General features: G+C 38.1%; 2 protein-coding genes across 3 annotated transcripts; both read left to right on the forward strand.

Annotated features, from left to right (window-relative positions):
- The first annotated feature begins 340 nt into the window (after positions 1 to 340).
- Positions 341 to 19,753, forward strand: LOC104597522 (alkaline ceramidase-like). Of its 2 annotated transcripts, XM_010259109.3 has the most exons (4): positions 341 to 577; positions 1,666 to 1,732; positions 11,917 to 12,262; positions 18,713 to 19,753. In XM_010259109.3, exons 3-4 carry the CDS (start codon positions 12,009 to 12,011, stop codon positions 19,224 to 19,226), a joined length of 768 nt encoding a protein of 255 aa, XP_010257411.1. In that variant the 5' UTR covers positions 341 to 577; positions 1,666 to 1,732; positions 11,917 to 12,008; the 3' UTR covers positions 19,227 to 19,753. The 2 variants fall into 2 exon arrangements, with proteins under 2 accessions (XP_010257411.1, XP_010257412.1); XM_010259110.3 differs by lacking the exon at positions 1,666 to 1,732.
- Positions 19,754 to 21,208: 1,455 nt separating this feature from the next.
- LOC104597521 (rhodanese-like domain-containing protein 9, chloroplastic) lies at positions 21,209 to 24,418 on the forward strand. The gene is made up of 5 exons (XM_010259108.3): positions 21,209 to 21,679; positions 23,135 to 23,220; positions 23,320 to 23,424; positions 23,515 to 23,721; positions 24,096 to 24,418. Exons 1-4 carry the CDS (start codon positions 21,639 to 21,641, stop codon positions 23,583 to 23,585), a joined length of 303 nt encoding a protein of 100 aa, XP_010257410.1. The 5' UTR covers positions 21,209 to 21,638; the 3' UTR covers positions 23,586 to 23,721; positions 24,096 to 24,418.
- Positions 24,419 to 25,737: the final 1,319 nt, after the last annotated feature.

The following is a 25,737-nucleotide window of genomic DNA, read 5'->3' on the forward strand; positions in this document are numbered from 1 at the left end:
TTATTTTTACGTTCGAGTAGCTAAATATGAGACCCTAACCCTTTTTTTCCGGTTGGGTCAACATTTTGCCAGTTCTACTCCTATGCCCAATTTTGAAAAAATGAAGAGCAGCCTCCGCTGTTCACAAACAAAAGAGAGGACGCCAACACGAAGGCACGAAAGAACCCATTGGCCTTTGCGCCTTGGTGGAAAACCTCCTTTACCCGAGTCTGAATCTCCTGCCCACAATCCTACGTCTACCCACATAACATCACATGCATACATAGAGAACATCTCATGTTGTGCGTGTGGGCAGGAGATCCGGAGTCGCTTTACCCATCATCACTTTCTCCGTTATACACCCTAAAAGCCGTTTCTTACTCCTCTCTCTCTCTCCCTCTTTCGCGTCGCGGGATTTCATTTCATTAGATCTTCCACCACACAGAACCAGGCACTACCCTGTTTGTCTTGATTTTCTTTTCATCTTTTGCGTTTTCTTACAGAGAGTAAGAGGGTTCTGCGGATGGGGAAGCTCAAAGCTGTTTGTTGTCGGATTTGATCGGGATTTCGAATAACAGAGATTTGATGCAGGTTCAAGGTATGGTTGGCTATTGTTGATTCGTTCCTCCTAGAACTGTATGCCGTTTCTTTCCATTTCTTCGCACTTCGAAGAAGTTGCAGGGATTAGGGAACTTGGTATAAAGCTCGGAATTTAATAGAATTGGCAAACCGGAAGTAGTTATTTTAAGTTTTTAATAGCGCTGCATTTGATTTTGATTCCGTTCTTTGTTTTCTCTTTTCCGTGGGGAGAAATCAAGTTTTTGAGAGGTTCGGAGGCTGTAGGAAGACTTCTATGCTTGTTACTTAAACCACTTTCGCTCGTTTAACAACATTACAGATGTTAATGTTCTATCTGTCGTTGTGAATTTTAATACTGGAACCCACGTTTCTTGTGGAACAACTAGACATTGCTGCCACCTAGATGGGACGAGAATGGTTGATGTTAATATTCTATCTGTGTACATGAACCTTTTTTCTTCCAAATTTTGAGTCCTCCTCCCCTGTCAACTCATTTTAACGACTCTGGAAAATGACCAGTAGTATTGCATCTGCTTAAAATTCAAACCTATAAGTAAATGACTTTGTGCTTAGGATCCTCTTTTTTTTTTTATTTTTCCAAGAATTAGTTTCGAACTTTTGTTTACTCTGAAGCAAAGAAGCTTTTAAGCATTACATATCAGCGCTTTACAAGTAAAGTGGAAATCAGTCCTGTGGCAATCTACATTGGACCAAAATATAAAGTTCAAATCAAGGTCTGCACATTCACGGCATTTTGATTGCAGCCCATTGCTTTGATGATAAATTATATGATCGCCTTGATCTTGCATAGAATGCCACTTCTCCAATGCCGTCTGTTAAGCTTACCAAGAATTATTCATTCCTCGAGTTGTTTTAAGAGGAGATTAATTTATGAATGAAAATTGAAGATTTTAAATTTTATTCTGATCGACACTCTTAATGTCAAATTAGTGTTATTTTAACTTTGGCTGGTTATGGATGATTGTTGTCTTGGAAACTAGGTTATATATTAAGCACTGACTAGAGGCTCATTTGGGTGTTCAAGATTCAAGAGTTGCTGGGAAGAGTTTTAATTGATACCTTTTATCTATTTTGTTGCATAAACAGGAGGAAACCTGGCTTGGGCTTGAGGAAACTGCTGAGTACTCTCCAGCCAAGCTTTCACTTTGTAGCTGTATGTCTTATTATTTTTTTCCATTTGTGTGTCTGATGTATGCTATTGAAAAGAACATGAGATGCAGTTTTTAAAGGGGTGCTTGCTTCTAAATTTTTAACATTTTGAGATTTATTTGTATTATCTATTAGATTACTCCAAATACAAAAACAAAACCTTAAGCCATGATGATGGAGAATTGAAGACTGTTGGTCTTTGACTAATTTATTGGATGGCCATTCAAAGATCCCTAGGGGCACCTCACGTTTCTGGAGATGAACTCATCCTACCAGCACATTTATGTCTTTAGCCTGAATAGTATATGCTAATTTTGTAATGAAAATCAGAAACAAGTGTGAATTTTGTAGATATGAAAATCCAAAAAAGGGGTGCTATGCACTATGTATATATATTTCTGATAAATTTATAAAATTTTAATTGTTAACTATCAAAAAAAAGTAAAATGGTATGTACTGATAAAAAAAATGTAAAGTGCTATGGTTTAGCAAATTACACCAACAAAAATCTGTAAATGTTAGAAAGTTAATTATTCCTATATATGTGCCTGTGTCATATCTTTTTTTTTTCTTTTTTTTTTTAAGAATCAGAATAAAAAATTTCATTAAAAGAAAAAAGATTCATACAACCGGGGGTGTTAAGATGACACCCAGCCACAGCCTTACACACATGCAGTTTACACTACAATAGTTCAATCAAGATACATGGAACATTGGAAGGATGTTAGCTGTGTCAGTATCTATATTGGCATATTATAGGGAATCTCCCTGTTCCACTGACAATTTCACATTGCTATAATTGAAGCTGGCATCTTCGGTCCTGTTTCTTTAAGTGCTTTAAACTGCTGATTTTGATATCATGAGGCTGCTGACTGAACTGAAGTGGTTAATATTTACTTTGTAAAATTAGATTATAAGAATGGAGTTGGATAAGTATCAGGAAATGGAACTGGGAAAGTGAAATGCATTGAATTTTCTACTTCATATAGTGGCTTGAGGGGTAAAGAATGGTCTTAGTTATGAAACCATTTCATTCAGAACATGCAATGTTAAAGTATTGAATGGTTCACAATAATGGACAGTTGTCTGCTAGGTTGTTTGCTGATTTCTGATTCCATATAAGAGATGTGTTTATAGAGCTTGAGGCAGGAACCACATGGTGAGGTGCCTGCTTGAACATAGTAAAACACCACTTTCGTAAAAAATGAACTCACTTAGAGGTGGGGTGAATAGTTTATTTATTTTTTATTTATTTTTATTGAAAACAATGAAAATTTCATTGATTAATAAAAGAATGTTGAGAAACCCATTTTGTTAGGCTGCTGTACCGTCTAATCCTCATGAATTACTATGATCTTTTCATTCAGCTTACATTGATAATTTCCCAAAACATGTGTATCCTGTTAACTTCTTGTCGAGCTAGTAAACCAGCGAAACAATTAACTGACCTCGGAGTCCAATTAACTGCCACAATGATGTCCCCAGCCAATTGCTTGATTTCCCTTAAGTGATACAAGAAATTAATCAGTGCTTTTTTTTTTGAACTTTGAGGTCAGTTGATGGCATTGTTGAGTGACCCCTAACCTATTGAAATCTCTTTTTTCCGAGGTTGGAGCCTTGGGGTTGTGTTAAGCATTATGAATGCTCCCTCCCCTTAGAGGAACTAGGGAGGTACCATTAAGGGTGCAAATGGATCGGATCATGATCCGATCTGATCCTATTTGGTCGAATTCGGATCACCCCTATTCGGATCTTCAGATCGGATTGGATAATAGGATCTGATCAGAAATCGGATCGGATTTGGATCACCCCTATCCGATCCGATATATGTTATATATTTATAAATATAAATATATATAATACATATATATATATATATGCTATTTATTTATTTATTTATAAATATATTATTTATATTGTATTTTTATAAATTTGTTATATTATTTATTTAAAAAAAACATGTATATATATGATGAAAATAATTAAAAAATACTTGTATTTTTTGTTTTTTCTTTATCTAAATTGGTATATTATATTTTTCTTTTAATAATTTATTATTTTTTAAAGAAAACAACTCGGATTGGATAAGATCCAAGATGACTTACCGATATGATTCAAATTCAAATCGAGGCCTATCAGATCCGATCGGATATTCGGATTGGACCGGATCTAGGGATGGCAATTTCCTCATTTCCCCGATCCCCATGGGGATCCACCTGAATGGGGCGGGGATGGGGATGATTTCCCCCCTGTGGGGACAGGGATGGGGAAATTTTCATCCCCGTTAGTGGGGACATGGAGAGCACTCCCCGCCCCGCGGGGACCCCGATCCCTGCCTCGTGGGATCCCCACTAATATATATGTATATATGTATGCACACGCTATATATGTATATATGTACACATACATCTATATATTAATATTTTTAAAAATATGGTTGAATATGCTTGAATCTTTTCTAATAGGATTGTAAATTTTAATCATTTTTTTTATTTTTTAAATAAAATAAAAAATAAAAACAAAATGGTTAACATTATAAAAAATCACAGGGAATGGGAATCCTCGTGGGGACGGGGATGAGGATAACCTTGTCCCCATTAGCGGGGACGGGGACGGGGATTCTTGCGGGGATGGGAATGGGGAGAGGCTCCCTGTCCCTACCCTGCCCTGCTGCCATTCCTAATTGGATCCAACATGAACAGTGTCAGATTGGATTCAGATATACCCTGATTCGAATCCGATCCAATCTGCTTGCATTCCCTAGGTACCATTCAGGATAAAAGATACTAACCTTTTTCATCCACCAAGAATCTTGGAAAATATAAGAAGGATTTTGTTGATAGTTCGGGAAGGGGGTGAGGTAGAAGGAGCAAGATGTTGCTGAAAGTGTTATCCCATTTGATGGAGTTATTCAAATAAATAGGAAGGGGGATATGAAAATGGTGGTTGAAAAAGTTAAAGTTGGCAAGAAGCTAGGCTTGTTCTTTTTAGGAGTAAGGGTTTGCAAGAAAAAGTTTCTTTGGAATTATAAAGAATCAAAGAAGTAAAATTTCAGACTCTAAAAACACATTTATGGATTGAAACAAGTTATGTTGATGATTTTGTTATTTAGAGTGTATAAAGGGATGTAGCTGGAGCTAATGAGGTTTGCAGGCTTGCTGTTGAATGGGAGAAGGAATTTTAATTTGAATACGAATGTGTTAGGGAGGTGATGGTTGAGGGCGTTTCTTGTTGAAGATGGTTATGGATGTTGTGGGTGTTTGGCACCATAGCATCTCACGAGTTTGCCACATAAGAAAAAAAGCAAAAATGCTATATAAACGCATTTGGTGAGCTGTTGTTTTTCTTTGAAATGTTGTTGCAATGATGAGCTTTGGGATTTGTGGAAAGAGGCATTTCTTGAACTGTCGAATTGATGTTTCTTGAATTGCCTTGGTGATCTTGAATCACCAATGTGATGTGGAACATTGAAATTCTCAAAATCTGACAGATTTTGAGATGTCATACAGTCATTATGAATATTTATTATAAAAATAAGTCAAAACACTAAATGCCTAGTCAGCATGAATCTCCACGATTCCACCAACTATGGTTTTGCTTGCATTTTTCAAAAAAAAAGGGAGAAATGAAACACCTATGAATTGGGAGTGCTTGTGAAACGGAATGTCTATGAAACGCATTGGTGCCAAATACCCTAGTTGTTTGTGGTGTGTGGTTCTTTTTTCTATTCTAAGTGTTCATAGAAGCTTGCTACAAGACATGGAGGTCATTATACAATGGGTGAAAAGAGATGCTAATTCATTTGCAGACTGTTTTGCTAAACAAGGGATGGGGAGAAATCGGTTTTTTTGGGCAACATTGTAATTTTTTTTCTGTTTTGTGAGAGTTAAGAGAGTTTATCTCTCCCTTTTCTATTCCTTGTACTGCCTTGCTTTTTTAATTTAATGAATTGGTTCTGTTATTGATAAAAAAATCTTTGTTTTGTAGTGTAGAAATGCAGTTTTACCTATTATTGGTTTGTCAAGGGTTTTGGTGGTTGGTACTTCTCTTTGGAAGCAAGTTGGGTAATTTTCTTTTTGTGTGGCTTTGGTGAGTCTTGATTATGGAGTTTGATTTTTCGTAGTTCTTTTTTCTAGTTGTTTGTGAGTAGTTGGTGTTAACTTGTATTTTGTACTCTAGGTAATCTTTTATCACCTCTCCTTTATTCTTCTTTTATTTTAATAAAAATTTTCTTTTATTATCAAACTAGATTGGTATTCTGGTTTTGGTTTGGGAGTGACATTTGGTGTTTCACTTTGATAAACTGTGGAATTTTCAAAAAAGTGCAACATTTGATTCTACATTTTGGTCTAGGTTTTAAAGGTTGGTTTGCCTTCAAGCTTTGGTTTGGTGTTGGTTGTTGATCATATATTAACATGGCAACATCTGATTCTTGATTCTGGTTAAGTTTTTAAAGTTTGGTATGCCTTAAAGCTTTGGTTTGATTTTGGTTGTTGGTCACTATATTAAACAAAGATGCAGAGTTATAAAAATGGCATTTCTTAGACTCTGTTGTTGTATAGCATCTATGGGTTTTACTCATTTGAAATTTATTGGTCTCTACTCTGTCAACCTGGTATTGCCTGAACTCTTAAAGGTTGGTCTATTTATTCAATTTTGGTGCTGTGAAATCCCTATTCAATTCTAGGTTAAAGTAGAGAAGAAGAAGAGGAGAAAGAAGAAGAAGAGAAGAAGAAAGGTTCGGCCAGATTAGAAAAATGAGTCCACCTCTAGCCGACCCACTTGTATTTATCTCCAATAACATAGTTACAAGAAAGACCATATTGTCCCTCATAAGTGATGGGACACATAACTTAAACTTAAATAAAATAGACCTTTCACTCTCAAATAGATAAACCCAAATGACCAAAATACCCCTGATTTGTGTATTCTAACACTCCCCCTCAAGCTGCCCCGAGACAATCCCTTTGTAAAGAGATCTGCCCACTGATTTCCTGAGCTCACATGAGATGTGGTTATCACTCCACTTTTCACTTTCTCTCTCACTAAGTGACAATCGACCTCAATATGTTTGGTTCTCTCATGGAAGACTGGGTTGGAAGAGATGTGAACAACAGCTTGGTTATCACAGTATAGTCTCATGGGTTTGTCAACCGAGAACCCAATCTCTTGTAGCAAGTTCTTCAACCATACTAGTTCACATGTGGTATGAGCCATAGCTCTGTACTTAGCTTCTGCACTACTCCTTGCCACCACTGTTTATTTCTCGCTCTTCCAAGTTACAAGATTGCCACCAAGGAAGGTACAATACCTATAGTTGATCTCCTGTCTGATATAGGACCAGGCCAATCAGCATCTGTATACCCTACTATTCCAAGAGTCCCTCCACTTCGGTATAGCAAACCACGACCTGGAGCACCCTTCAGGTACCTAACAATCCTTAGAACTGCTTCTCAATGAGGAATCCGAGGATGTTGCATAAACTAACTCACCATACTCACAACAAATGATATATCTGGTCGGGTAATAGTCAGATAATTCAACTTTCCCACCAACCTCCTGTATCTTCCAGGATCATTAAACTCTTCACCTGCATCAACACTCAACTTGACATTAAGTTCCATAGGAGTCTCTACTGGTTTAGCACCTAACAGTCTTGTTTCTTCAAGTAGGTCAAGAACATATTTTCTTTGACATAAGTTAATTCCATGCCTTGACCTTGCAACTTCTATTCCCAGGAAGTATTTCAACTTACCAAAATCTTTCGTATTGAAGTGGTCCTATAGGAATTTCTTCAGCCTGTCAATCCCGTTACTGTCACTCATAGTTATGACAATATCATCCACATACACCACTAGCAAGATTTTCCCATCTTTTGAGTCATGGCTGAACACAGAATGGCCTACTTGACATTGTTTCATCCCAAATTCTTTCACTACTTCACTGAACCTCCCAAACCATGCGCATGGAGATTGTTTCAGTCCATAAATTGCCTTTTTGAGTCTACAAACCTTACCATCCACCCCCTGAGCAACAAACCCTGGCGGTTGCTCAATATACACTTCTCAATGAGATCACCATGTAGGAAAGCATTTTTGATGTCCAGTTGCACAAGAGGCCAATCATACATAGCAGCTAATGATATCAACACCCGAACTGAACCAATTTTAGCCACAAGAGAAAATGTCTCCATATAGTCCACACCATACAGCTGAGAATAGCCCTTGGCCACTAACCTGGCCTTCAATCGCTCCAAACTGCCATCAGGAAGATACTTCACTATGTAGACCCACTTACACCCAACAACATGCTTACCAGGAGGAAGGGCAGTAAGTTTCCACGTTTGATTGTGTTGTAGAGCAGAGAGTTCCTCTTCCATGGCTTGCCGCCACCCTGGGGAGGTAAGGGCTTCCTGGACAGTCTTGGGAATGGAAACAGATGAAAGCAATGATATAAAGTTGCAATGAGAAGCAGAAAGGTGAGCAACTGAAACATAGTGTGAAATAGGATGAGAAGTACAAGTGCGTTTACCTTTCCGCAGGGCAATAGGAAGATCAAGGTTTAAGGGAGAAGAAGCAATGGCAGGATCTGTCGACGAGGGCTGAATTGGAGGAGGGGCCGGTGCTCTCTGTGAGTAGACACGTGTTTGATTGGTGGCCTCTCAGTAGTAACTGGCATGGGAGGTGAATCTGCAACTGGAATGGGAACCACGGGAAGGGGATCCGCAATAGGGACAGGAAGAGGAACTACGGAGGAAGGAGAAGAAACCATAGTATCCGAGAAAAAAAGGAATTGATTCAAAGAAGGTGACATCGGAACACACAGATGACTTATGGAAGTTAGGGTTATAGCACTTATACCCTTTTTGAGTCCTTGAGTAGCCAAGGAAGATACATTTAGTAGCTCGTGCATCTAACTTGTCTAAACCAGGCCCCAAGTTTTGAACAAAACAAACACATCCAAAGACTCTTGGGGTGAGAGGAAACGGAGACAAGGTGGGAAACAACACCGAGAAGGGGGATTGACTTCCAAGGATGGACATGGGCATTCGATTGATAAGAAAACAAGATGTGAGGACAACATCACTCCAAAAATGCTTTGGGACATTCATATTAAGCATCAAAGACCGAGCAATTTCAAGGAGATGTCGATTTTTCCGTTCAGCTACACCGTTCTGTTGTGGGGTGTAGGCACAAGAAGTTTGATGAATTATCCCATGGTGCTCTAAGTATTGCTGAAATGGTATTGAGGTGTACTCTTTGGCATTATCGGAGCGAAGAATTTTAATATGAACACCAAATTGGGTACGTATTTCAGCATAAAATTTTTGAAAAATAGAAAACACTTCACTGTGATCTTTAATAAGATAAATCCATGTCATCCTTGAATGTCATCAACAAAAATTACAAAATACTTATAGCCATTGTATGACATTACTTTGATTGGACCCCAAACATCAGAATGAACTAAAGAAAAATGAATTGAGACACGACTATCAACTCTTGGACTAAAAGAGACTCTATGATGTTTCCCAAGTTGACACGACTCACAATCCAAAGATGAAAAATGAGTCAAGGAAGGAACCATCAACTTCAGAGCCTTAAGAGAATGATGACCATGTCTGTAGTGCCATTGAAGAGGAGTAAGAGAAGACTGAAAAGCTACTGGAGGGCCACCACCATCAAGGTAATACAATCCACCTGCCTCATGCCCTCCACCAAGCTTCATCCCCGTCTTGAGATCCTAAAACACACAAGAAGAGGGATAAAAGGTTATGGAACAATTAAGTGACTTGGTTAATCTACTAACAAACATAAGATTAAAGGGGAACTTGGGAACATATAAAACAGATGATAAAGACAAGGAGGAGAGATCAACATCACCAACACCATTAGCAAGAGTAACTGTTTGAGATGTGGAGGACCGAGAAAGAGAAGAAAATACATTAGGAGTCCCAGACATATGGTCCGAGGCTCCGGAGTCAATGATCTAGGGTGAAGGCTTGGAAGCCAAGCAAGCCATACCTAAATGGGCAAGGGTAGCTGTGTTCTGCTGAGATGTCTAAAGGAACTGCTCATATACTGCACGGGGTACACTCACCATCTCCTTCCTAGAAGCACCAGTAGATGTGGAGGGAATCGGGTCAGTTTGCTGACTTTCAGTACTTGTACCACTACCCTTAGACACAGCATGGTTAGCCCAAGTGTTGGGTGGACCATGTAAATTATAGCAGAAATTAACCGTGTGCCCCTCTAATCCACAGTGTGTACACTTCCTAGGGGCATTACTTCTTCCTTTACCACGAACTCCCCTTGAATCCCGACCTTCACTCCGGCCACCAGCACGGTTAAACATGGGACCACCACGGTTACCTGGAAGGCCACGACCACCACCACCACCTCTATTTCCACGGCCTCTCCCTCTAGTCACCACAAAACCAGACCTGTCTGAGAGAGAAGAATGCTCTATAGACTCAATAGATGTCCTCTTGAGACGGGCAAAAACTTATTCAAGTGAGGGAAGAGCAGACCCCCCTAGTATTTGTGCATAGATAAGCTCATATTTAGCCTTCAAACCCATCGGAAATCTTGTCACATCAAGTTGCTCACGCTGTTGTTGCTGAATCTAAACATCCTGTGTCAGAGGATGATACACATTAAGCTCATTTCGGATATTCCTCAGACTTGCATAGTATTCCTCCAAACTTTGACTGCCTTGCTTCAGATTAAAGTACTCTTGGTACAACTGATACACCCTAGTTGTATTGTCTTGTCCGGAGTACAGTTTCTTAGCATGATCTCAGATTTCTTCAGCTGTATCTAGGAACATAAAGTTCACGCTAATTTTTTGTTCCATGCTATTCCACAGCCATGTCATTATTTGTGCATCTTTCTGTTCCCAGTCACTAAACCCCGGAGAATCAGAGGAGGGTTTCTCCTCTCTCACATGTTTTACTTTTTTCTTGGCCTTTAAAAACACCTCTACAGATTTTGCCCACGGCACATATTCTCAGCATTCAACTTAATAGATGTCATTTGAACATTTAGGTAATCTGGAGGAATCATAACGCCTCTTTTGTTGTCATTCCCATCTCCAATCGATGCCATCTTAACTAATTCACCTTCAAATATTCAGCACAACTTCACGCACTTCCACAAAACTTATCTTTCTTAGCACCACCAACTTCTTCAAATACACATTGCACATCAAATACAAAAACTGAAATCACTCAGTCATTAAATCAAACACCTGTACTGCACACTACAAAACCATTCACACACCAAATACAAGGGCTGAAGTCACTCAGCCATTAAACCAAACACAGAAATCAGTATAAACACCACCACACGACACAAGGTTTCACTTTCAACTATTCAGAATCACCCACACACCATTCAACACAGTACAACCGCCACCACACCACTGCTGTCGTGAACTTCAGCAGTCGAAAAACTCTACTTTCAGCACACATATGAGGTAAAAACAGAGAAGAAGGCTGATATGCATACTAATCACTTCAAACCTCCACAAAAAAATATTTTGAACCAAAACACAACATTTACAGTCCACTATTTGGGCAAAAAACAGAACTGCTCATACCTGTCCACAAACAGCCCTCTTCGTATCACAGAATAGAGGGCATCTAGTACACAACCTCAACGACCACCACCACAGTAACTAGAGGCACACTCACCTCCAAAACCACAAAACGACCACTCCTTTTTTTGGCCTCTTGTCGAGCTTCCACTCAGGCTTGAAGAAAATCGAAGAGAGCTGAAATAGTTGGCGGCGAACCCAGGAAGAAGACAAACAGTGAGGAAAGAAAAAAAGGGAAAAGAGAACTAGGTTTTATTGCTCTGATACCATGTGAAATCCCTATTTGATTCTAGGTTAAAGTAGAGAAGAAGAAGAGGAGAAAGAAGAAGAGAAGAAGAAGGGTTCGACAAGATTAGAAAAATCAGTCCACCTCTAGCCGACCCACTTGTATTTATCTCCAATAACATAGTTACAAGAAAGACCATATTGTCCCTCATAAGTGATGGGACACATAACTTAAACTTGAATAAAATAGACCTTTCACTCTCAAATAGATAAACCTAAATGACCAAAATACCCCTGATTTGTGTATTCTAACAGGTGCTTAATTGTTAAGCTGATAAAACCTTATCCTTTATGTATGTTTTGCAGGCATATTATTTGCAGTCCTTGTGACTTCAGAGATATTGTAGCACAAGGTCTTTTGTTGATCATATCCATATTTTTAGCATATATATTGGAAAATGGCAGATACAGTATCAAGCTTCTGGGGTCCTGTGACATCCACCACAGAGTGGTGTGAGAAGAATTATGTCTATTCATCCTATATTGCAGAATTCTATAACACTATATCAAATATCCCATCCGTTCTTTTGGCATTCATTGGGCTTATAAATGCCTTGGGACAACGGTTTGAGAAGAGATTTAGTGTGCTTCACATATCTAATATGGCACTTGCCATTGGGAGCATGTTATACCATGCAACACTACAACATGTGTAAGCTTATTTCTGCTGTGTTATCCCTTCTTGGAATTTCTTTTTCATTTTCCTTGTCTTTTTTGTTAACTTGTTTCAGATAGAATGGTTACTATATTGTACATCTGGATCAGTTTTTTTCCATATATAGATCTATTGATTTGAATGTAAATGCCATCTTCTCTCTGGACATCCTTTTGTTCCTTGTTAATTTATTTGGGTTTCCTTGCTCATAAGCTGCTCCATTAGAGTGAGAAAGGAAATATAAGAAAAAGGAGAATCTGGCCTGGCTGCAATATTTTGTTCCTTTAGTCAAGTTATAATGGGTAAATTTTGGGCAATAAATTTATGTTTCTTGAATCAAAGTTGTGTCAACTACATGTTTTCTCCTTTTCTATCTCTTTGTTGCTCATATACTGAATGAAAATGTCTCTCTTTAATCATTATTTAAGGTATTTTTATTAGCAAAAATATGTTTAAATGCTGTCCTGTTCTGAGATTTACACGATACTTTCAATCTTTACTCTATAAAGATGTAGGGAAGTGTAGCTAAGATGGCCAGGTGACAGCTTGGCATAAGTAGTATGGGAATTTATGTTAATCGTGAACTATTAGACCTTGGATTAAATTTGTAAATGATGAAATGACAACTTACACTTGTTTTTTTAGAAATAATGACAAGGGTTTTGAATAACATACATATGAACACAAGAATTAATTGTCCTAGTATTTAGCGCTACAAGTTCCTCTTGGTGGAAAATGTGTTACACAAATTCAATTCATATTTTTATATAAAAGTTTCATAATTAGTTATTTGCCCCCACTAAGATGTTTATATTTATACTGCTTGCCTAGTTGGTGGCCTAGGCAACTGACAAGGATTATGAGGAATTTTGTATTAGAATTAAGTGATGGACAAGTGTAAAAGATGGAGCTGCATGTGCAAGAATGACGAGGAATCTTGTATTGAATTCTGCAGTGCTTCTTCTTATTCATCTTTCTTTAGAGTTATTATGAGCTCAAATTCTCTTGTCTTCAATATTTCCTGTCAAATCAACTTTTTTTGGGTACGCAACAAGAAAATTTACTAATTTAGATTATGGTAAAATACAATTCAGTGCTGGACAACATTTCAGCCACCCTTTAATTTACATTTAAATCCATATTACTATTTTGCCCAAAACAACTGCTCCCTACACACCCCATGCTGAGCTAGTTATTCAGCCATTCCATTTGCAGTTACTTATGATCTATCTAAAAGTGGCTCTTAGCTCCTTAACTAGAGTGCAAATCTCCCTTATAGTTTGTCTATAAACCCAATCACCTGAATTGTTGCATCTCATCTAAGGACTGACTAATTTAGAGTTGCCTTCCAACTTCACCTGTTTTCCTGTCAAATCAACTTGGCTTGGTCCTATTAAAAAATTTAAGCTTTTTTCTAAGAGGCTTACCACATGAAAATAAATAGAGAAGAGATGCTTCAATATTGGAAGGAAGGCTATCTAATCACCTGAGATATGGAGCCACTTCTCCCTTTTTGGTGCTTGGAAGCAACTGCTTAATAACATTCCTAGCTTCTTTTAGATCTTCCCTTTTCTCTCCCACAGCCATAAGGGGATTTGTTCATTTGAAGGTGAGAGTGGCTCTTTTGTGCTCTGTATGGGAGGAGTGAAATGCTAATATGCTATAGTCTTCTCCACTAAAGGAGAGTTACCTGAGTCACTATTATGGATCTTATCAAGGTTCAAAGTATCGACACGTATCGGCCCGTATTGGTCATACGTATCGTTCCGGGACCCTACCGATACGCCCCTATAGTGGGTGTATCGGGGGTCTGACTGGTTCAGGGGGTAGAGGAGCCCTAAACCGCCCCCCCTGAACCGGTTTCAGAAAAAAAAGTAAAAAAAAAAAATAGTATCAATTCGCCCAATACGCCCATACCGGCGTATCGGGCATATCGATATTTTGAACCTCGGATCTTATGACTATTTGGGTTGATGTTTCAATCAGCATCAGGGAGGAGTTTCTAGATTTTAGATCAACGATGGAATGACATAGTTTTATGTTGCCAAATAATCATCCTATTAGATATTACTGCACAAGTTGGTCTCCCCCTTCCTACCCCAGATTGTAGTTATAGCAATAGGATCTAGTTGCAAGTGTGGAAGTTTCAAGTTTCGTCATAAGCTTGTCAGCAGATTGGAGATTGCTTCTGAATAACAGACCCACTTTTTGAATCACATTTCAAAGTCCAAAGTTAAAGAATGTCATCCTTTCACAGTCATCATTTGAGTTGCCATCATCATTTGATTTCACCTAATTCCTTATTCTGCCTATTGATATTGCAGTCATTCTTATGATTATCCTTCACTCAACATATCAACACCCATTTCTCCTTTCTTTCCATTTGTAACAACAGAGGCAATGATCTTAACCCTTTTAGGTGGCTGTGGCTCTATCTTCTGTTCAGTCTTTAAATCTTTTGATCTCAGCATGGAGCTCACATCTGTTTCTGTAGTTCTGCCACTTTGATCTCAGAAGATTTGGATTTATGCCTCCACTTGTGCACCTAATAACATTTTTTTGATCAATAACAACATTTCATTACTTAATCACAAAAGTAATTACAGAGAGGAAGATAAACTTTCTTATCTTCCAAAAGGAGCTTAACACTCCCAAGAACAAAAAGGAAAAATTACACTTGTGCCCAAAACATTGACTCCCTCTCGACTCCTTGCTTATCTAATCCATCTGCAAAGGAGTTAGCTGATCTATTCACCCAGCTAACCTTAACTTCCATCTCTTGAACCAGCCACCTAAACTTCCTCCTCTCGTTACTGTACATCCATAAACTGCTGTTTTCTTTATTCAGCCACCCTACCACCACCTCTGAATCCCCTTCAATGATGAGTTTTCTTATATTCATTTCCTTGGCTCTTTGAACTCCTTCCATAACTGCAAAGATTTCAGCCCTGAGAGAGTCACCCACTCCAATTGGGCCGGAGAACATGGCTGAGACAAGCCCATTCTCATCCCTAAACACACCACCAATCCCTGATTGTCCAGGATTCCCCCGACTACTCCCATCAAAGTTCAGTTTTAAGAAGCCAGCCGGTGGGGGAGTCCAGGACACACACACGATTGCTTTGGTCTGGGTGCAGTTAGCAATCTCACCCCATTTCCTCAACAAATCAACCACTGTGAAATCTGTAAACAGCTCTGAAGATTTCAGCCACTGAACAACCCTTATATGAATTAATTCTCTCAGTTCTTCATTTTGTGCACCTAATAACATTAATGATGAAGGAATAAATTAGTGATCACTTCCTCTGATTCAAGCCAATTACTGACCGCTTGGCAATCTCCTTCTACTTGTAAATTGTCCAATCTGTTGATGAAACAAATTTTGAGCCTTGCAACAAAGCAAGCCACTCTTCTCTGATTGAATTACCCATGCCAACCTATTTTACTCAGATATATCAAGGACACAACTAGACAAGGTGTTGGATTCAAAATTTACAGAAACAATTAAGTGTCCAAACCATATCACACCTATTTATGGTATCCAGGTATCATAGACACCAAGTGGTTCTGAAAAACTGAGTAATATACCTGTCATCCCTGACCAGTGACCACTAACCATTCCTAGAAGCTCCTAGGTTCCCTTAATCTTGGTGGGTCATATTGTGTTGGCCTCTTATGAATTTGTTGGCCAACTAGCCTTCCTGAATTTTCATGTGCTGGGTTGTGCTTGAAGAAGATTGGGCAAGCCAGCCTTATTTGAGTTTGAAATCCTGACACCTCATATATAGATTGAAACAGTACAACCACAAATTGTAGAGGGTATATACGAATTTTGATTAAGATGGGGGTATTTTTTTGGTCTGGGCCTAATGCAGCTGTAGTGGAACCCACTAACACAACTGCATGTCTTAAGCACATGCAATAGTAGGGTGCACTTTGGGAAATAATTATAGTGGTCTGATTCATAGGATCTTTCAAATTCCCCATTTTCAAGACCCAGTGGTAATTTGATTTTTTTTTTTGTCATTTAATTATTTACATCCAAGATTTAACAATGGGTAAGGCTTGGATGATGATGATTTAACAATGGATATGGCACTGAACAGAGTGGAAGGGCATTACAGGAGTAATGTAGCCAACCCCATATAGTTGGACAAGGCTTTTATTCAGTTGAGTTGAGTTGAATTATTTACACCTAAGAAGCTAAGAGGTGGGTTGATCCCAAAAGAGATTGGGGAAGATTCTGAACCATTTCATACTTGCATTTTCTCTTTTAAGATCTTTTGTTTTATCACGATGCAATATCATTAATGCTTGTCGTAAGTAATACTTTATAATATGTCTGTCTATCTTTAAGGATAAGATAAATTTATCTTTAATAAGTAAGAAGATAACCTTTTACTGATTACAAAGAAGTTGTTAGATGCAAGAACCCGAGTTTTGTGTTCAATTCAGTTTTAAGTTATTGTTATTCTATTTATAACGTCTTAGACTCTTAGTTTTGTACTATTACTTTCATTCCAAAGCAAGTTTCCTTTTTTCTTAATGAATTCAGTTATTGAATATTGATTAGTATAAGTATGCTTCCATGGGTTCTTTTTGCTAGAGTTACTGAAATTCCAGTTTTTTCCTACAAGCTTACAATCTTTATTGGATAGAACATGCCAATGGCTATCCTTAAGGATTGAATATCCGTGGAGGTTGACCAAAATAAGTTACTGCAGCCGACCAGTAATCATTTCTTTTTGTTTTTTTCTACACAATAATCAATCCACTTCTATTTGTTAACTGCACAGTTTGCACCAATGAGAAGAAAGGAATGTACAATCCCTGAAAACTAATAGCCACCCCTAATCCTAGTTACATCAGGTGCTAGCTGGCTTTAGTTGGCAAGGTCTTAAGGAGTCAAACATGAGACTTGGGGTTCAATCCTGCCTTAATCCTAAGTCCTAACCAGTGATGACTGATGACTAACCATTTGAGCTTAGTAGCTTATCTATAAAAAGAAATTGTTACCATCCACAGCTTAAATCCTTATTGTAGAAAGATTTGGTTGGATGGACCTTAACTTGCTCCTTTTTATTGTTTTATTTCTAAGTTGTCTCTTTCTTATATTGGGCCTTTAAGTATATGGGCCATCTTTTATTTATTTTTTGTTTACCAACTCAGCTGCCCTTTGGGAGCATTCATGCAATTCCATTTACAGTTAGTATTCACAATTAATAAAACATATTGGTAGGGCTGAAGGGAGTTATAATGGACTGAACTGTTCTTCTCCCTCTTCTCTCATCTCTCTCTCTCTCTCTCTCTCTCTCTTGTGTGGCTCTGTTCTTCCTTTTGCTGTTTTTCTTTTAATATTCACATCATCTTTACTGTTCACAACTTTCTTCTCTTATCATTCTTTTGTTACGTAGAAGCCCTAATTAGCTCTCTTTTTAATTATTCCAAAGCATAAAGATCTTTAAATTTTTTCTTTTAATCCATTTAACTCTACAGCTTAAACCATGAAGTTAATCTCACCGGGGCAACAGTAATCTTATCTGCATAAATAAATTTTAATGTTAGGGGTGGTGAAAGCTATTCGATATTTTGACCCTGATCAGTTTCGTCTAAGCAAGCCAAAATATATGATTTTGATTTTTATTATCTGAGAAGGCGTACATCATGAATATCATGTTGATGTAGAAATGAGGTGTCAGACATGACAAGTCAAGAATGTCTAGAAATTTGGACCCATCCATGCATATACGCATGCATGTATCAGAGTGCATGTTGTAAAAACCAAATTTAAAAGAGTAGATATAGTGGGTTGCAGGACATAAAAATTACAAGACATTTATATGTATTTCAGAAGTGAATGTGTCAGACTGTTTTTTTAACAGAAATGTGTCAGACTTGTTTTACAACAGACCAGATTTCAATAGCAAGAATTGTTCCATATAATGTAGGTTCTAAGCCTAGGGACAGTGGCAGAAATAAAAAGAGGGAGGAATTGGTGGTTCGGGATAGACCTATTCATGGGCTGGGCTCCAGTGCTCTTGCCAAAATTTGAATGGGCCCAGCTCAAAGCCCGAGCTCGAAATAGTGTAAAGTCAAGCCTGAAGTCTGGCCCGTGAACACATCTAGTTGGGAAAAAAATTTAGTTTGCAGTTCAACATGATTTGTGGACAGGTTGCATACATGATAGAGCACTTTACAAACTTCTTCCATCATATTCCATTCTTTTGTTGTGGAAACCTTCATAGACACGAGGATAGATCATGATCCTTCTTACACCCCTTTTGTAAGACTCATTTTGGGAAAAATATGATCTTTCAGTAAAATCTGCTAGGTTAAGAAATGATCATTTGACTGATTTTTTTTTTTTCTTTTTTGCATTCTATTCAATTGTTATATTACCATTGAGATATTCATTTGAAAATGATGACATTTGGAATCTATTACCAGCCAACAGCAAAGTGATGAAACTCCAATGGTGTGGGAAATGCTCCTCTACATCTATATCCTCTACTCGCCAGATTGGCACTACAGGAGCACGATGCCAACCTTTTTATTCCTTTATGGTGCTGTCTTTGCCATTGCCCATTCACATGTGCGTTTTGGCATTGGCTTCAAGCTGCATTATGGGATGCTCTGTCTGCTCTGCATCCCCCGGATGTACAAGTACTACATCCATACTGAAGATTTGTCCGCCAAGCGGCTTGCGAAGCTTTATGTGGGAACCTTATTCCTGGGGAGTCTGTGTTGGCTGTCTGATCGTTTTCTCTGCAAAAAGATTTCTCACTGGCATGTTAACCCACAGGGTCATGCACTGTGGCATGTCCTCATGGGTTTTAACTCCTACTTTGCAAACACGTTCTTGATGTTCTGCCGTGCCCAGCAACGGGGATGGGCCCCAAGGGTCGTCCACTTCATGGGATTCTTCCCTTACGTGAAAATTCAGAAACCAAAAGCTCAGTGAAAGTGTGAAACAACTAAACAAGAGGTGGTAGCATAGAAAGGTGATGGAGAAATAGCTCCTCTTATAGGGAGGTACTTGTATGGTTTTCAGCAGGTGGCATCAAGAAGCAATCACTTTTTTTTTTCCCTTTTCCAGGATAGGTGTAAATGGTGGTGAAATATTGATGTGGTTGATAGTGCTACCGGTGCTTGGCGATGTACAATATTTATACTCTGGTTGATGGAGATGAGATCAGGTGGATCTTGTTAGGTTTATTTTGGACATTTTCATTTGTTTTCTTCTAATTTTTCAGAAAAAAAAAGTAGAAAACATGTGTGGATCTAACGTTTTGATTCAGTGTTGACAGGCACAATCTGTCAATAATTTTGATTTGTTTTATGGTCTAATATTTGACGCTTTCATTTGTATTGAAGTGATTTCAGGTTCTATTTTTATTGTTTTTGGTCATTGTAGAAGCATGTGAACTCATTTGATTCCTCTGTAGAGTTTCTAACTTGCGCAATATGAAGGGCCATTATCTGCTTGTCTGGATTCTTGAGTTAACGTGATTGGTTTATTTCGTCTGTAAATTCGATTCCTGTACAGTCATCATTTCCACCTGCAATTGCAAATGCTTGTTTGGCTTTGAATTGACAGAGTTGGTATTCCTGCCTCGGCTTCAGTGCAATCTCCGTTAGAACACCATTCGAACACTTTTACAGCCTTGCATTGGGAGCATTTTCGTATTTTTATGATTTATTTTATGGGTCCCAATGCAAGGCTATAAAGACTGTTCGAATGAGGCTTGCGATTCAGTTATATATTATATGGTTTCCAGCTTCTAGTTCATTCTTTAATAATCTCAAGACGGATGTGAGTTTGGCTTCAGTCAGGGCAAAGTCCAATCGAGCAGCTTTTACTACTTGTGTGTTTTATTTCACAGGGAGATATTCCCGATGTAAAGTTGCAAAAAGTTGTTAGAATGGTTGGACACACATTTGTCTTAATAGAAGTCAATCTCAACTGATGCTATCCATGATTAATTACCGCTAATATGGCTTGGCACATTTCTGTTATGATCTTGAATCTGCTACCCACACGAACGCTACCCCAATTACCCATGAATGCACTGCAAACGTACATTGGGAACATATTTTGTACTTGTGTTTTGTCATTTACAGGGAGATTTCATATATATGGTTGTGGTGTCATGTGGGAAGCAGATTTAAACCGTGGCTATGGATGTTGGTGTCATGGCCCATATGACCATGAACCTGTGTTTAGATACCCCCACAGCCACATCCTATCCTACCCTGTATTGAGAACATCTTCTCGTTAATAATTATAAATACGGGAGATGTTTCCGATGTACAGCCAAGACATGCTGTGAAGTCAGTGCAAGTACTGCATGATCTTTACGTTTGTATATAGGAGATTGGATTCAGTCCTCACGAGATTGTGTTTATATCATTTTCAATCTCTTACAGTCATGCATATAGGAAATATTTTTGTACTTCTATACTTTTTGTTTATATGGAGAGATATTCCAATGTAATTATGCAAGGCTGCAAGGGACTGTGCCAACAGTGTGAACATAGTTCAAAGGGACTCTTACCTATGTTTAGTTTGAAGGAAAGAGTAGGGAAAGGAAGGGAAATGCAAGGAAATCTATGCAAGATTTGTAAAGGTTTTCCTTCCTTTCCTTTCCTTACTTTTTCCTTCAAGCCAAACATAGCCTTAATCAATGTGATCAAAGGCACCAAATCCTTATGAAAAAACTTGTGCCCCTTTCTCCTACTTAGTGCCTGTTTGGGAGGACTTTTATGATGCAACTTATGGCATTTTGAGCTATGCCGTACATGAAAATCTCTAAAACTGTGTTTGGTGAAAATCCAGAAAGCCAATATAAGCATTTTGAACATCAGAATCGTGGCTGTAACATGAAACTACCATGAATAGATTATTTGGAAGATGAGTGTTCAACCAAAGCGGCTCAGTTAACGTAGTTCGCCTCAAGTGCATAAGCATCCCAAACGGGGCCTCAGTGTCATCCCTTGCTTCTTGGTTCAATGACCCATTAGCAGAGATGGTCATTTCATCTTTTGTCATAACGGAAGCATGGGATCAAACCCAAGTAACTGCAGCCTCTCTACTGGACCCAGTTTTCCCAAGAGAAAATAAATAAATTTTTGGGCCCCCTCTCATCTTATCGGTTGGTTTGAGAGGATTCCAAAAGTCTAATGTGGATTGGTTTGCGATATGGCCGGCCCCAGTTGATTGGTCATTGGTGGGCTGCTCGATTTCCTCAAGTAAGTGGAACTTCAGCAAATCAGAAACATATCCAGATCGCAGGATGATGGGGAGTTGGGGACTAGGGAGTGAAAAAGATAAGTATAGAGAGAGAGAGATTTTATTCCTGAGACAAAACTGAAGATGGCTGGCCTTAGTTTCTGTGCGGCCCTTTCTCCTTCAAGGTAATTTTCCCACCATTCGATTTTATTTACCTTTTTTTTTCTTTTTCTGTAGTTTTTTTGCAATCATCCTTTTCTGTGGTTCACATTCCTCAAAATATATCTGAATTCCTTTTACATTTTCGTTCTGTGTGTATGTGTGTTATGGGTAGAGGTGTTAGAATTACTCAATGACAAGTTGACAACATTTTGGTTTCTAATAATTACTTGCGGAACTTTGCAATTTCATAGTTTCCAGAATATTTAGGTGGTACCTTTTTGGTTGTCCTCATTCAATGTAAATCTGGACAAACATCAAATCAAAATATTTAAGCTCTGCAACTGGATAACTGTTGTTTTTTTTTCCCTTCATAATCATAAGTTTCAGAATTCGAGGTCCTTAGTGCAGAAAAGTGTGTATGTTCTTTATTTTTAATGAATAATTGGCAACAACTATTTGAGAGCAGCAGAATGACGGGTGGTCTTTAGCTCAACTTTTCCCCGAAACAACAGCTTTCCAAATTTGAGTTTTGATAGATGTGTCCACCAAAAAAGCTTTCCTTTTTCCTAGTTCTTGTGAGCAATTTTATGAAGAATAACACGTATTAGGTTTTAAATTATTCTAAAGTAACGGCAAAAAGTCCAGCAATCTTTTTATTGGAGTGGCTTGGATGAATACAAGAAACTTCTCATCGGAACCAATACGATTAGATGAATGTAGGATTGATATTTACTCGTGAGAATTTTTGGCTCTTAATCATAATTATGATGTACATTTACATTTTTGAAATGGAGAATTGTGTTAGACATCATGCATTTGAGGTATGAAGTTAGCCTATGCAAGTTTCAAGCAATGTGGTAATGGGAGCTTGCTGTTCTCTACAATATGGTCCAATGATTGCTAAATTCAGATAGAGGTTGAGGATGGTAGAGACCATAGGGTGGCCAAATGGTCGTACAGGTCCACTCTGTGCTCAAAAACTATAATTTAAATTAGATTTGGGAAATACATTAGGAAACTTATAGTCTCAAATAAGTTTAGGATAGATGCTTGGTTATGTCAATTTGCCTGAGTTCCAAGTAAGTTTCTGAATTTTTTGGTAGTAACTCAGTTTCTTAATATTACCTGTGAGAGATCATTGCCATGCACAGGATATGCTCTAATTAGATGTCTCCCCTCACTGATAAAAATAGAAATGTTACCTCACCCATTTTTTGAAGTTTATTCTTTGTGGTATAAGGCAATAAGGATATCTGAATATCAGTTATCTATCCGGAACCATGCATATTTTTTCTGTATCAAATTAACTGCTGAAGGATAGAGATTGTAAAATGAGGTGAATATATTGCTGGATAATGTTATCCTTCCCCCACCCATTTTACTTGTTTCTGCTCCTGCATGTACCTTGCAAAGCTAATTGCTATTCATCAAGTTGTCTGGAAACTATTTGACAGAGTTACATCTGTTGTGTAATTAAGGTCTGCTGCTGCTGCTAATCAGCTGGAGAAAGCAGGCTTCCAAAGTATATCATGTATAACATCGGGTCTTCAGTCAGTAAAGCCAGGTTAAGGGAAATTAATACTTGATCTCCATCAATTATATTTATCTTCTATTTTGAGAATCTCTTTCTGTAGCATGAAGATGAAGGATGTTTCTTTTGCAGGTACTTTTGATGTTGTTGGTTCCACTGAGCTGCAAAATGCTGGTAAGGCTGGTTTAGTGACTGTTCAAGGAAAGATTTCGGCTGTTCTTGGGACCATGCTGATTTGTGAGTCCATTCTGTGCTTCCAATATTCTCAGTATCTTAGTTAAGCTTTGTCCATATATAACTTCTTTGCTCACATTGTCAAATTCACAGGTGCATATCTTTTCATAACTTTCTTTCCGGAACAAGCAGAGAAGCTATTTCAACTGGTTCCTGCAAGTTAGCTCTTGGAAGACTACAAGATTTTGTGGTTCTGTTTCCTTATATCCTGACCACAGGGAAATACAGTTCTTGATGGTTCTCAACTTTAAAAGTCCAACAGAAGGGAGAAGGAAACCATGTGAAAATGGTCTTGACCTGGTAATGTGCAAAGCTATCCAATAGTACATCACTTCTTGAGAATTCTAAATGTGCAAATCACATTCTGAGTTTACAGCACTATTCCTCACTCCTCTTTTCAATCATATTGAACTTAATAAACTTTCCATTCTCATACTTTTGACACCTGGTAACCCACATGGGATCTAATCATCTTTCAATTTTTTCTTGCAATGCAAGAGCCTATATTGAGAAGAAACTCAGCCATTGTGAGCTGAAGATCCAGACTGCCTAAAATATCCTTATGAATTACATAACATTCAAATTGTGCATGTTCCAAGTTCTGCTCTACTTTTTACAAATGCGAGTAATATTTGGCACCAAAATTTCTCTTATTTGGGGATATTTCTATACAGGGCTGAAGGGCATAACAGTGACCTACCATGGAGCATGCTGCATGCTAGACAGGGAGAGAGGGGTGCGAATTATTTTGGACACATTACAGAGTTCATACTCCATTCTGAGTTGTAACATTACTAGCTAAATAGCTATCTTTATGTAGGTTGTGAAAGCAATTCGTATAAAAAAAACCATTTAATTGTGAGCTCATTATTCTTATACAACAATCCTGAAGCAGACAGACAAGTGAACCAATTTGGAGTCCCGTGGCACATGTTTGCCTTTGTACATTATGGATGAGTTAGGCAGGGGGATCTAATGGAATTTTAATTGTCACTTCTATTTGAGGTATTTTAATGGTCAATTAAATTCGTTTGAGCCTTCATAAGCGGAACATTTTTGGGTGCAATCAAATAGCAACCATGCACCACTGTTCAAGCCTTCAAGGTTGTGGGGTTTGAACTTCGAAGTGTTTTTGTTGTTGATTGTCATTTGTTTTTTGTTTCTACCAATCAAAAGGGATTATTATTTGTATGAACAGGAGGCAAATAGCCGGTAGTAGGTAAAGCCGGGAACGGGATTTAAAACTACAATAAAAAATTATGCATTGTTTTGTGTGCCAAGACATTTCGTTTTCTCGATTTTCGACATTGTAAATTAAATACGAGTGTTAACTCCCAACAATGTCCCAATGGGCCATTCATCAGGTACATCTTGCCATGAAGGCCAAAAGAGATATACTCAATGCGTATCCGGTGGACTGTTGGGACCATGTGTTGGGATTAGATCCGAACTTGTTCCAAACACCCACAACATCTCACTTGGTGAGGAATGAAATAGGGCAAGCATAGGATATGGTGATCCAAAGGCTTATTCTCCAATTGGACCACCATATCCCATGCTTGCCCTATTTCATGCATCACTCGAGATGTTGTGGGTGTTTGGGTAAATAAAGAAAGTTCTAAACACCCACATGAATTTTCTTTTTTTTTTTTTTTTCTTTTCATTGCCCTTTTTTCTTAAACCCTAATTTAATTTCATATTTTCTTTCTTCGTAAAAATTACCTTGAAAGAAGCGATGGTTTAGCAAGATGAGAAAAGGAATTGTGGAGCGGTGGAGCCTATCATGAACAAGATGATTTAACAGTACAACAAAACAATCAAAACTAAGGTCTCTTAGAAACCTAGTAAAAGAATTGGAGTTCTGATTGCGAGTCCTTGTAGATTTTCAACAATCATACATCACTCACAACAATCAATCATCGGAGATGTATTCTTATCGTTTAAATAAATAAGAAAATGGTAGTTTAGAGATTTAAAAATTTTTAAATAGTCGAATAAAAATCTTTTTCGGAGATAATTGACAGAATGCTAATGGAAGGGAAGGGGGTCTTTGTCATTGACCCCATATTACAAGGGTCATTGTAATTTCCCTTATTTTTTTTAGTTTATATTATAGGAAAAACGACATGCCTCTTGTATATGATGATCACAGTTTTTGGTTGCAGAAGACACGCCACTGTAAGCACATTAAGAGGGTGTATGGAACCATGGGAGTGCCACATGGGCACCATTTCAGCATTTCCCCCATTATGTGAATCCGTACACATAGGGACTTGCAAAAGTAGGCTTCGATTTATCTACATGCCTACCGTTGGG

The sequence above is a fragment of the Nelumbo nucifera genome, chromosome 7 (genome assembly GCF_055504915.1).
Source record: "Nelumbo nucifera cultivar China Antique chromosome 7, China Antique-T2T, whole genome shotgun sequence".
Taxonomy (NCBI): domain Eukaryota; kingdom Viridiplantae; phylum Streptophyta; class Magnoliopsida; order Proteales; family Nelumbonaceae; genus Nelumbo; species Nelumbo nucifera.

Excerpts from the sequence above, each read along its gene's own strand:
- LOC104597521 (XM_010259108.3), top strand. The coding sequence starts at position 21,639 with ATGGCTGGCCTTAGTTTCTGTGCGGCCCTTTCTCCTTCAAG. Across the intron at positions 21,680-23,134 it reads GCGGCCCTTTCTCCTTCAAG|GTCTGCTGCTGCTGCTAATC; the intron begins GTAATTTTCCCA and ends TGTGTAATTAAG. Across the intron at positions 23,425-23,514 it reads TCTTGGGACCATGCTGATTT|GTGCATATCTTTTCATAACT; the intron begins GTGAGTCCATTC and ends TCAAATTCACAG.
- LOC104597522 (XM_010259109.3), top strand. The coding sequence starts at position 12,009 with ATGGCAGATACAGTATCAAGCTTCTGGGGTCCTGTGACATCCACCACA. Across the intron at positions 12,263-18,712 it reads CATGCAACACTACAACATGT|CCAACAGCAAAGTGATGAAA; the intron begins GTAAGCTTATTT and ends ATCTATTACCAG.